The sequence below is a fragment of the Carassius gibelio genome, chromosome B4, assembly GCF_023724105.1.
Source record: "Carassius gibelio isolate Cgi1373 ecotype wild population from Czech Republic chromosome B4, carGib1.2-hapl.c, whole genome shotgun sequence".
NCBI classification, from domain to species: Eukaryota; Metazoa; Chordata; class Actinopteri; order Cypriniformes; family Cyprinidae; genus Carassius; species Carassius gibelio.
Window position 1 is genome coordinate 24,289,107 of NC_068399.1, and position 13,473 is coordinate 24,302,579.

Here is a 13,473-nt window from a genome sequence, read left to right on the forward strand (position 1 = left end):
TCTTTGCAGCTGATTCGGTTGTCTTGACTTGAACCAGGCAGTTCCCTCTTTATGCCAATGGAAGAATAGTTCTCCAGAAAAAAAAATGTTGTCATTTGCCAACACAAGTTTAGCAGAACGTCTAAGCTGTTATTTTCCAAACGTTTAATTTATTATTCATTGCTCATTTGCACTGCCACATTTTCCATGTTGACTTGTTTTTGTAGGCTTGACAGTGTCTATTCCTATTCACTTCTATTGCACCGGTAAGAGCACCTTGGAGATTATGCTAACCTTCTTTTGTGTTCTGCAGAAGAAAAGGTCCTATGACTTTGGAAAAACATGACAACATGAGAACATTCATTTTTAGATGAACTATTCCATCAAGACATGTTTGTTAATCATGGTAAGGCTTTTCCCTAGAACTTAGATCAGTAAAAATACTGATTCCACCATGAGAAGAAAAAAATGCTGACATTTATTTAGTTTTGAAATTACCTTGAGCACATTGGTCTCATTGACTAATGTGCTTAGGGTAGAACAGACAGCACAGTCAATGTAAAAATCGCTTTTTCACACTCAAAGCAAAGACGCAATGCTTTAAACCATGTTTATGCTAAAAATACTCAATATATTATTTGCACAAATTTGCATGTGAGGCTGGAATCATGGCTCTGTTCTCCAGGGATCTCTCAGGAAACCATTATAAGTAACATTCAAAAGTGTTTTTTTTTCTCACTCTCGCTATCTCTCTCGCTTCCTTTCTTTTTTTCTGGTCTAAGATTCAGGAGTAGGCACTTACCCTGTCATGATCAACCTTCTGCAATTTATGTCTGAGAGATGCTTTTAAAGTGTCTGCATTCAACAACATCCAGTCCTGAAGGTAATATAATCAAATATAATATACATTTATGTATATAGATTCCTTAAGATGTACATTTGTGTTTTATTCAGCAAATGACTAGTCTCGTTACTTAAGTTGTATCTTTCATACTGCAAGTAATTCACACTCGTTTGTACTGCCTGGCTACTGCACAGAAGATACCTGTTACATTTCTGGATAGAATATATAACAATTTTAGGCATGAAAAGACAGATCTGCTTTTAAATAGAAAAACAACATAATTCATCAAAAGTCATAATTAAATCATAATCACTGTAATCATCTATTCTACTAGATTTCCTTCTCAACAAACCCTCGGGTCCCTAACACACCTATATGGTTGTCGTACAGCACAGACGGTATTGCTTGGGACCAAAAGGACTGTTCCACTACTCTTTACACATTTAACAGTCAGGTATGAGAAAAAAAACCTTCCTGATATCTTAATATCATCTGTTTTCAGTGAATAGCCTAGAAATATCACACTGCATATTTTAGCAGCAAGTCTCTGCCTCTCGCTAGTTAACCACTGTTCCACTGCCACTTGCCACATCTGACAGCTCATGATGAGGGGCTATAGAGCTAGTTATAGATTTTTAGACATCCCTTCCATTTGAATTTGATGTCTGTATCAAGGCAAAAAGATAAATGGCAAGTTGGAAAAGCAAGTTCTCCGCTCTTGCCCTGTCAATTTGCTTTTAGTTTTTGTGGTCCTCTGCAAGTGCAGCTTAAAATGCATTGTCCAACACATTTATGACTGTGGCTTGCACCTCAACAGCAGCTGGCATTCCTTTCCCAGAAATCCAGAGCCTTGTAAAGGGAGACTGCTGGCTGGTCTCAGACATCAGAGCCATTTTGGAAGGGTATCGGTTCAGTTCTCCATAAATGCAGTGGTTCCTCATAAAGACATAAATAAGAAAGCAAGCCACTGAGATCCCAATGAAAAGCACACCAAAAGCAGCAATCAGCACCATGTCCCACCTCTCAGAGTCCTTTACGTCTTGTTCTAATCCTTTAGTCAGGACATTGACACATCTGCTGTCATGTTTATGATGGATGCTGTGAATGTCCACACACACTTTGTACTGTGTAGCAGGGCTGAGATGTGTGAGATTATATACAGTCACGTCAGATGTTACCCTAGCTGTGAAAGCCACAGTTGGATGGTTTGCAGTGGGCATTGTATACCACTTAATGTTTGGTGCCAGGCTACCATGAGAGGCATTCCAGGATATCAAAACAGAGTTGGTCTGTACAGATTCAATGTTGACATTCAATGAGTCATTGACAGGTTGTGGGAAGTATCCATTTACCTCCACTGAGACAGATTTCAGGTCTGCCCCAACAAGATTGTGTGCCACACATGTGTACAATCCAGCCTCGCTCTCAGTGATATCATAAATATCGAGTGTGCCTTCAGGGTGCATGTAGAATCTTGCAGAAACAGCATTTGGGATCACCCTTCTCCCTGACGGAGTCACCCAGTATATGTCTGGCTCAGGTTCAGCAAAGGCACGGCAGTGAAGAGACATAGATCTCCCTCTTTCCACACTGATTTGTGTGGGGAGGCTTTCCGAAGAGATGAGAGGCAGACAGATTTCCATCATCTCTCTGAAGTGAACCTGCCGCACATGCTGACCTTCATACTCTGGAGGTTCCACACAAAACAGGGAATCAGGCTCCATGAAGCGAATGTTTGTCTTGTTCATGTTCATCCATCGCACAACACAGTCACAGCGGATGGGGTTAGAGTGCATGCTAACCTCCCGGAGATTTGGGAGGGACTCTACTGTTATCCTGTGGAGGGCACTTAAAGCATTGCCATTTAACATTAGAGTTTCCAACCTCGGCAGCCTATAGAAAGCATTTGGATGTATGTAGGAAAGTTTGGGGTTGTTGGTGGCTTCGATTTTGGTCAGTTCTGGGAGGTTGTTCAGGGCAAAACTATCAATGGACACCAACTCAGGCATGCTGTTAATGCCCAGCTCCTTAAGATGGAGCATGTCCACAAAGTCACCCCTCTGAATTCGCCCAATGGGGTTCTTATTAAGATCCAAAAACTTGAGGCTCTTCAGATGCCTGAGAGCACCATGGGGTACCTTAGGGAATGTATTATCATAGAATGAGATACTCTCAAGATTGTCAAGGCCCAGAAGTGAGTCATCTGGTATCTGTGACAGGTTCATTCTAGTAAGAACCAGGCTACGAAGGTTTCTCAGAGGCTTGAAGTTCATATCCTGAATAGAGAGGACAGGATTTTCCCCAATCATTAGAATTTCCAAATTTGGTAAGGGCTCAAACCATTCGCTTTTTATACTCTGAAGTCGGTTGGAGTTGAGGTGAAGTCTCAGCAAACTCTGAAGTCCACGAAAAGCCTCAGGAGAAATGAGGGAGATAAGGTTATGATTTAAGTAAAGCTCCTGAAGGTTGGTCAGTTGAGAAAGGCTGTTGTCTTGTAGGGCGCATATCCAGTTCTCCTCCATGTGTAGGGATAAGAGTTGAGGGAGGTGGCCAATATTGACATCACTTATTGATGACAGGTTGTTTTGGGAGAGATCAATCTCAGTGATGTTTGGCAGGTAATCCAATGGGTGCTCAATCTTAGCAATGTTGTTGGTCTGCAGTAAAACGACTTGTGTATCAGATGGCAATCTCATGGGCAGGTCAAAAAGTCCGAGGTCATTACAGTCAACAGTGGGAGCCTCCATATAGACAGAGCTAGGGGAAAACCAGGGTCTAATCTCACATACACAAAGTTTTGGACAACTGAATCTCTCTTCTGTAGCAAGAACCAAGGTAGTCACTGCAAGACCCAGTAGCAAATAATCCGTGAATGATATGTCCTTCATTTTGGCACAGTTCCCACCAGTTAGTAGTTGGTTCTTAAAAATTTTGTGGCAAAAGCACTTCACTTCAAAAAATAATCAACCATTTGTGGTGATCACTTCAATCCAACAGAGGGCCTTCCCTAGGCCCTGACTGATGTGCTGTCAACAGATGCGATGTCCCGTCTCCCGTAATTCAGACTGAAGGTGGTGTATGCAATTTTACTGGTTGGGTAGATAAAGGTAAAAAGGTCACCATCAGGTAGCGGTGGTTTCAGTTAGGCAGAAGCAAGGTCGTTAATTTCTTTTAATAATACAGATGATGCCATCAACAGCCTAATCCACTTACCTGAAGAAAATAAGAAGAAAGAGATGAAAAATATTAGCATATAATTACCGGAAAAATGCAAGGGCATCACTAAGGCAAGACAGAGGCATGCTGACATTTACAAAAGCCACATTAAAGCCCTGTGATGTCTGCTGACATTTTATTCAGCAGTACCTTGCACGCTAAGCCTTTGACATACGGATATGCATGTCCTTCACCTTGGATATTATTTTGGGATTCTGAAGCTGAAAAATGAGTGAATTATGAAGCTTAGTATGTTTGACATATAGGCATTAATAGGGTTGCTTTTTTTTTTTTTAAAGGTAGATTCGCCAGACGCAACTCACCATGATGAAATTTTCTATCCATATACAAAAAACATTCTCGCTATACTCCACTTTAGTGAAAATATCACAATTGGCTATAAGCAACATATACCATGCCCTGAACACAAGATATTTAAATGGCAAATGGCACATTAGGTCTCAACATTACTTTTAAACAAAATGTGTTATTGTTCCACTGTCAAAATTAACTCTTTGGTGTACTATGTGGAATGCTGATGAAAAATCAGCAATTATGTTAGAGCTGTCCGTATCACCAGGGTTACTATGAAATGTGCCATAGCCAGAATGCAAGCAAGCAAGCAAGACAGACAGAAAGAAAGAGTCTGTTCCATCACACGATCTATCATCCCTCTTTTCAACTTCAGTGCCTAAGGAAGGTGATGAAGTGAGGATACCACAGAAAGTCTTCAGTAAGCTTCACAGATGGAGAAACCCAGAGTTCATCCCTCAAAGCTCTGTGGAGGTGAGAGTGTGTTTTTTGGTTGAGTAATTGAGGGGGCGAAATATGTGATTTTCCAAGGCAACAAGATTATTCATTAATCCAAACACTCAGAAAAAGCTTCAGTACAGGAACCTTTATGATGAATAATATTTGCAGCAACAAAATCTGTTTGAAGTACATTATATATAGGGTCTTCCCCAGATCAGCTGATTTCTGTCTGGGTCGGGGGTTACTGCACCTGTTTTGTTGTCTCTCTATCACCAAAGTGTACTTGTGTTGTAAACAGAGATGCTAGGAACTACACTGAATTGTCCCATAGACAACAACCATCACATTGTTAATAAGCCTAATGAGGACTTTTAAATTTAGGTGTTTATTACACCTCATAGATGGGCCGCTACTCTCACAGTGGTTGGAAAATGGCTGTTTGACAATACCTGTGTCAGCCATAAATACTGGAAAATGCATCTAGTTTTCCTGACTGACACGAATGGCCTATTTTCCTGACGTGTTAAATGGAGCACTGCTCCTACAGCACCTGCATGTTCTCTCTAACAGTGCAGGTTCACTACTAATGCAGTACGTAAGCATGCTTGTCTGTTGACAGCATAGCGTTAATGTGCAATAAATGAAACTGCAGTTTGTTTTTATTCTAATCTTTAGTCTCTTCTTTTAAATTGTGATAGTTCTGGATTCCTGATTTTCCAAGATATTAAGAGTATTAAGATATTAAAATTATGATTTAGTATTTAACAAATGTTTGGAATTATGATGTATTTAGGAGAACTGCTCTGGCGACCCACGTGCAATGTTTTAGCCTTCTTTATATTTTCTGTTGTGCAGGAATGTTTTTTCATCTTTCCCTTTTAGATAAGGTCATGCTTTTGATGCAGGGCCAGAGTTTCCGTGTTCAGTGATTTCACATCGTGAACAGGACCATTTAACAATGCATAATAAAGGTGTAGTTCAGTGGGGCATGAATAATTTTGCACTGCTATGAGTGTGTTAAATCAAGGTTTCCATAGTCAACAGCATCCTCTGCAACTGTTAGATTTCTGTACATTATTTCAGAATGTAATTATTTGGCTACATTTAAAAAAAAAAAGATTAATGGAGTTATTTTAGTCATTTTAAGACTACAAAATCGATACACTATCCTCCAGAAATAATCATGTTACAGCACTAGTTTCTGTGATGGTAAATAATTTCTTTTTTTAGGGGGTGTTATGGCTGGCTCATGATTGTGTTGTGGAGGCTGTTTCTGTTAAGAGTATCTACAGAAAACACTCCCAGGAGAGGGAGCTGTACACTGATACAACTAAACCTGTATTAACCTCCACTGACTCTGTAACTGCAATAAAGGTATGGCGCACCCATAAAAATTTCCAGTCAAAGACAAATGAAGGAAATTAGGCTTAACCCTGTTAAGTGTAGGTGAGAACCTACAAACGTAAGAACTTAGAACAACACCGTTGCTCATAGAGCTTAAGTGCCAATACCTTGCATAGTGTGCCACACTTTTAGAGACGGAGAGAAATGCAACTAATACCAGAGAAAATGGAATTTCAAGATGGATGCCTCTAATCACTGTCCTGATGTACTGCAGAGTCAGTCAACGAAATTGGAGAGAAGAGGAGTCAGAGAATCATTCCCGCTATTATTTGTCAGACATGATATCACAGAGCTAGCTAGCATCATCTTGAAAATATAGTGGCATGTTTGAATAAATGTGTCCAGTGGGCAGAAGCCCTACTGACCCTGGGAAGTAACTCAGGCTGAATGGTGGCAGCCCGGCTCCTGTGTTTGCTTTGGGCTGAGTTGTTTGAGATAGGCTGTAAATCTTGGGCTGGGGACTGATAACTGAGCTTGTGGTCCCCTTAAACCCCAAGTAAGTGCCTCTGCAAACTGGAAAATAGCTGTTTTTAAATAGGGATCCACATACATTAATGCTTCAATCTTTAAGAATCGGCTAAAAACACATCTCTTCCATCTTTTTTTGACCCTCTAACTCTAGCACTCTCTATTCTAATTCTAATCTTTATAAGAAAAAAAACTTGCACCTTTTAGACTTGCACACTATTTCTAAAAATAGCAAATACAATAATGTATTTTGATTTTATTGTTTTATTCCTTACAGGTCTCAAGCCACCTCTTCCTAGCCACTCCATCTCCAGGTTATTTTAAGCTAATTATTATAAGCACTATAAATATATATATATATATAGGGTTAGAACATAAAAGTAACATTTAACTGACCAGCAAGCTTACATGGTTGTTTGAAATGCATAGGATCCCAGGTGTAGGTAGCTGTAGGCTTTCTTTTTGCAGTTAAACTTCTGTCAGACAGATCGCATGTACAGAAAGTAGGGCAGAGGTGGAATTGCTTCCTGTAGAAATAGCCTTTTGTATTATAGAGATGATTCAGAGGAAATATTGTTCAAATGGTCTTGAGAATTTTTCTCGCTCATTCATACAAATGTCTACAGAAAGACACCCCTGCTCTTAAACCTATGCTCTAGCTCCTCTTTGTGTTTCACTTAAGCTCTTATTTTTCCCCTCCTGTCTTCACATGCTCTGTGTAAGCTGTTCTCTCAGACCAGAAGAAGACGCAAAGGGTCTAGGTGCCAGCCAGTTTGCATAGGCTTCACAATGGGTGGCATAGTCTGTTTTGATGCTCCTCCCCCTGCCCTGTACTTCACTGATTTGCCATTACACTATTTTCAAGGTAAGGGAAGAGTCCATTAAACAGGCGTTGCTTTGCAATGTGTGTGCATAATGAAGTTTCCAGTGCAATGCTCAAGGAATGTTTCCCTTTGCACCTGCTCCTATGTGCTCACAAAATCAGCACAGAGTCGACATTTAATGCAGAATCAATGTTCCAAATTAACCGATGGACCCCACAGGTTACAGCTTTTCCACTGCCGTCGTTTGTTTCCCTCAATTAATTCAAGTGTACGTTAACAATTCTGGTATTTTGTTACTGATTGTTTGATGCTGATTTGCTCTATTAAGAAAATCTAGTTTGTGCTTATATAAATTAAGCTGAAGTAAATATCAGCGCTTGCAAGGCAGAAAAAGAACAGTGGTGATGTACTAAAGCACAGGTTTTAATATTTGGTTCTATTTAAATGAAATGCCAGATCAAAGCCACTTTTGCTGTTGTCATGACACTCAGCGTGCATCTTATTTTATTTATTATTTATTGTCTCTCGGCTGTGCATGCACCCTCAAATCAAATGCAAAACCATCTTTACCATGAAAGATGCTTCTGAATGTCTGTGATATTTGATTGATTCGGTTGCGTCGCGGTGTCGTGTCGACTTCAAACTCTTACTTATTTGATTACTTATCGTCAGTCACTTCGCAAATAGTTGCAAGGTGGAAGGACAAATCACAATTTGTTTAGCAAATATTAGAGTGGATTTTGAATAGTAAACATCAATTACCTTTTTTTTATTTTGATATTAGGCTAAATACGTGGGGAAGAAAGTAAAAAGGGGTATATCAATACAGTTCTACCATGCAAGCACTAATTAAATGTATTTATAGATATATAATTTAATAACTCCAACTTTACATTCTCATTGAGTTTTAAGAGTTTTCCAGAATTCCAGAAGGTTCCGAATATGCTCTATGAAAATTATGACTCATATCGTTATAACCACATTGGTCATCCAGAGACATGTAACGTTGCTATTTGCTCTAACATGCATAACCCAGCACTAGGAAAAAAATACCATGCACAATGAGCAGAATAATTTCTTCCCTAAACTACACTATACAGTATATGACAAATCTAATTATGGAAACCAATCAAATCTCCCCAGGGTACAAATACAGCATTTCACTCTAATTGGGCCTGATTGATTGAAAGCATGTTCCCAACAGCAGGTGTCAGTCATACTATTGGTGTAGCGGTGTATGGTTTATTGTGTTATAAACATCTCTAACTTGACTTTTTAGACACAATGAGATCCCAGTTCTCACAGTATGTGCTCTATACTGCACCGGATGCCTCTACTACAGGTATAAGTCTAATCTAAGAACAGATGGAGAGCACAGCAGTGCTTCTCAGATGGTTCTGCTCTGTTTACTCGTGAAAACACAGATAGCATATGCTGCTATCATATTCTCTTATTAAAGTCTATATTTTGAAACAGAACTAGTCGAGGCTTTTGCAACAATGAGACAACGTGGAGTGTGGCGACCTTTTCAACAGACAGACAGAGTGTTCCCTGCCTTAGATCTTTCTTTTTTTTTCCTTATTTGTTTTAGACATGGCAGGTACAACTACACAAAAAAATATATAGCTCTAAATGTAAATTCCTCATGTTTTTGCATGTCTTCTATATTAAGATATTATATTAACATTTTCATTAATGCATTTGACAAAGGACCAAAGTGACCCTCAGTGCAATCAAGGTATGCTTTCAATGAGAATTAAACCCATGATATTAGTGTGGCTAGCATTATGCTCTGCCAGAACATGAAAGCATTTTAATCTTTCATTTGTTTGATGAAGTGTTAAGCTAATGAAATGCTACACTTGCTATTTTTCAACACTCATGTTGTGATGTTTTGTTTCGAAGCCCACACCACTTTGCAGTGACAATGCAGGCTTGCATAAATTGGATTTCAAACCACACATCCACCATTGATTTGTGCTTCAAACTGTTTAGTATGACGCAACGATCAGAGAAAGCAATTTTCCAGCACCTCGTCATACAAAGAGGTACTAAGATCAGTTAAACACTCCAGTGTGCTCACAGAAGCCGCGTCTGAGAGATCCTTAATATCAAGGGTTTTACTTATTGTCTGTTAATTAGTGCAGCCATCGAGTGGCCCATGTGATTACATCTGTGATTAAGAATTGCCTGCTCAGGTTTTTAGACCTCTTAGGAGTTTGGAGAGTTTGGCATGAAAGAGACTCCAAGGACACAAATTGGTTAGAGTGTATTGTCTACCAATAAGCCACAAACATTTTCGCTTTGCAACAAGTCAGTGGCCCGGCATCAGTGAGGGGCAACTAGTAATGGCAGTCCCAGGCCCTGTGATGGTCCCACTAAGGTCCTCTATGGGAAAGCCCAATCTTTCTATATTTTTATTTTGCCCGTGAAACCAAGTGATCTAATTGGTATCTGCTTGCTAGTAGAGGATCATATATGGATATTTATGTGATGCATTTTTTTTATATCTAAATACTTTAATATTTTTCATTTTAATAATTGAACTGAGTTACCCCAAATATGTGTTAAAACAATGCATGCATTGCAAACACATAAATACTATTTGCAATCCGTAAGACAACCTCTGACTTGTGGTTTAGAAAGTGCAATGCCAGTCTGCAATGATTCCTAACCGCGTCCATATACAAAGAGATGTGGGAAGACAAACTCGCTGGTTGTGTGATTAACAGCTGGGGTAAAAATGTCATCATCTGCATAGGAGGTGTTTTGCTGTGGACTGTATAAATTAGGCTGAAGCAATGCATGCAGATCAGACGAATGGTTCAGAATCACAATGCCTCCATTCAAAGTGATATACATTCATTTAACGATACTTACTGTACAGTGGATGCTCGAGGCGACTGCATTTGAAATTCATGTGCTATAGGGGTGCTGTAGAACATCTTGGACGGCAACAGGGTGATTTAAGGGACATTGAGAACAGCCAGATGCAAGACTGCCTGTGGCTATTCGTCCAGGACGTGCCTTGTGTCCAAAAAAAAATATGCATGACAAACTGGAGCACTGACTTCCCAGCAACAGGAATTCTGTGCTCCAGGTTGGCATGGCTATTTATTCGACTACCTACGTGCTTGTTATCCATTTCCCTCCATGTCTGCTTCTTCACGGTCGTTTTGCAGTAAACTAATCACTCTGACGCATATTCTCTCAACTTGAATGTGGATGATCATGCAGTAAAAACCAACTAAGGTTAATATTTATCAACCAAATAGATGAGGTGGATCGGAAAATGTTCAAACTTACCGTTTCAACATAAGTCATTCCGGTCAATTAAGCGGCATGTATTCCGTTCATCTAGCGCAATGCTCCAGAGAGCGGAAAGCCCGCGCCACGCAAATGAAAATAAGCGCGCGCCGTCTTCTTTTTACGCAGATGGATAAATAGTAGCGTGTCGCACTCCTAACGTTAAGATTTCGCCGTGCGAATGAGGCAAAATCCACCAGGTGAGAGCCGTCTGGAAGCTTTTTAGAGCCCCTCGCACTGACAACCTCCTCCTTCCTCCGCGTTCAGAGGCGCATCTGCAGCCGCTCGTTCGGTTGTCACATTGACATGCCGCTGTCTGCCCAGCGGTCATTAATATCGGAACAGCCCCTGAATCTCCAGAGATCAACCAATAGGGGCGGGGCGGAGAGAAACTCTCGCAGCTGATTGGCTAAACAGCCGCGTCTGTCAGACAAGAACAGTTGAAAAAATAAGGAGAGGCAGAAGAAAATGGATAGATAATATGTTGATATTAATTTCTGATTGCGTTTTATTTTGGGGTTGTTGTTGTTTTGTTTTTCAGATTTTTTCTATGAGAAAGAGTATGAAAGATTATCGTGTGTTTATATAGTTTTTAAATTAATATAACCTCACGTTTAAAGCATAATGTGGAGGCAAACAAATGCTAGTTGTCACACTCCAGTGAATATTTCTCAGGGTTGGTTTATTTTTTTAATTTAAGTTAATTTCAACAGGTTCTCAGTCTTGACTTACAAAATCAGTGCATATTGTTATTGTTTGTTGCTGTTACAATGAAAACTTAATCAAAACCATGTAGGATAGGCTTTTTATCTGAAATTACACTGTAATACACTGAGATAATTAAAGATCATTTAAATAAATCATTCATGAGACTGCAGATATACAATAAAATAACATACAATTGTTTTGTCCAAAAAAAATGCTTATAATTATTAATTGGCTACAATCATTTTGTTTTTTAAATAATTGTATCATTTTCAAACATTTAAAAGATGTGAAAACTTGGGTAATCACAATGAGATTACCTAATGAGAATGCAGAAAAGGTGTAGCAACTTCATTTAAGGACCAGAACTGCCCACCAACAAGAATTTTGGGACAAAATAAAAAAAAAAATCTGGAAGCTGAAGGTTGCCTTTGCGTGTATCCAATTCTTTTGGTTCTTGTTTCAGGAACTCTGACAGAATACATCCTTCTGCTGTGACCCTGTTTTTAGGGATGAATTCACTGTGAAGGTGCTTTCCTGAAACGGGTCTGTCTTGCTTTACAGCCCATGCACAGGTCCTTCACAGCTCACCCTCGGGACTGCACACACCTTGAGAAAACAGGGATATAACTCATAATAAAACTCCCAATAGGGTCGGACACTGAACCATTTTTTTTCTGTTCTGGCATCAGGAGACTGGTCTGCCGAAGAAAAAATGTGCATCTGCTATAAAAGCATAAATCTGGGTTTTGGTTGATGTCAGCAAGTACCAGGTTTTTCATTTGTCCATGCCCCGATTTATGAAAAAATTTAGAGAAATATTAGGAATTTGTGAGGCGGTTTCGTCGTGGCATTTCGCTGCATCTGTTTTCTGACAGACAAGGCCTTAGAGGGCATTTCAGTTTATTGACTACAGTCCCACAGTTATAAATATTTTTACAAGAAACTTAGAGAAGATGGTCTTACAGCCTCTGACAAAGACATAGAACCTGTAAAGTTTTCTGAAGAGCCTTTAACAAAAGTAATTTTAAATCTAAAGCGTATTGATTCTGAAACCACCATTATAGCCAATACTTGCACTGTTGTAAACATTATTATTAAACTGTTTAAAACTGATTTTAATTTATGATAATATATTTATGTCTAATGGATTCGATGCTTGTCAGTCATAAACTGCCCATGCCAGGTTATTGAACTATAAACTAGTGTTCCACCAAGCAATAGTCAACAGAAGTCCTTTTTTTTAACTGCATATGTCTCTCCTGATTCAGGTAAGACAACCTTTTTTTTTTTAAGAAATAAAAGAACTTGTATTTTAGCTAGAAATAGCAGTTTGAAGTTTAAAATTTTTAATGATCTTCATACAAACATGCAGGTTTTCGCTTTACAAGATGTAAACTGATAAACTGGAGTCATGTGCATTACTTGTGGATTATTTTGATGTTTCTATCAGCTGTTTGGGCTCTCATTCTGACAGCACACATTTGCTGCAGAGGATCCATTGGTTCTGTTCTGATTTGTGACTGAACAGAGAAATTGCAAGTGACTTTTCTTTTTTTTTTTATCTCATGAGAAAATTAAGACGAGATCACAAGAAAATGATTCATGACCTCTAAGGTCTTCTGTATTATTCTGATTATTGCAATTTATATAGAACTTCTATCCTTATTAAATTACTGTTGCAGCCGTGTTATAAAATAAAAATGTACTGTGTTAAAGCAATGCCCTTTTGATATGTATACAGTAATAGCTGTTACACGATCTACAGATAAACAGTCTAATTTCTCATTATCCATTGCATCAGCACATTGCTTTGCAGTTTGGTGGAGTTGCCGAAAGGCTGGACAAATGATGCTCCGTAATATAACGTGAAAGTGGCATGCCTGCAGAGACGCATGAGGTTGCCTGGGAATACGCCTCTCAAGCTGTAGCAGTTCTTGTGGTATGGGGCTGTCTGTGCCTGCAGTGCAGCTA

The 13,473-nt window shown here is 39.2% G+C and overlaps 1 protein-coding gene across 1 annotated transcript; it reads right to left on the minus strand.

Moving 5' to 3' along the window:
- Nucleotides 1-434: 434 nt before the first annotated feature.
- On the minus strand, nucleotides 435-11,102 carry LOC127956195 (leucine-rich repeat neuronal protein 3-like). Its single transcript, XM_052553973.1, has 2 exons — nucleotides 10,795-11,102; nucleotides 435-4,036 (listed from the first exon to the last, which is right to left on the minus strand). Exon 2 carries the CDS (start codon nucleotides 3,709-3,711, stop codon nucleotides 1,591-1,593), a length of 2,121 nt encoding a protein of 706 aa, XP_052409933.1. The 5' UTR covers nucleotides 3,712-4,036; nucleotides 10,795-11,102; the 3' UTR covers nucleotides 435-1,590.
- Nucleotides 11,103-13,473: the final 2,371 nt, after the last annotated feature.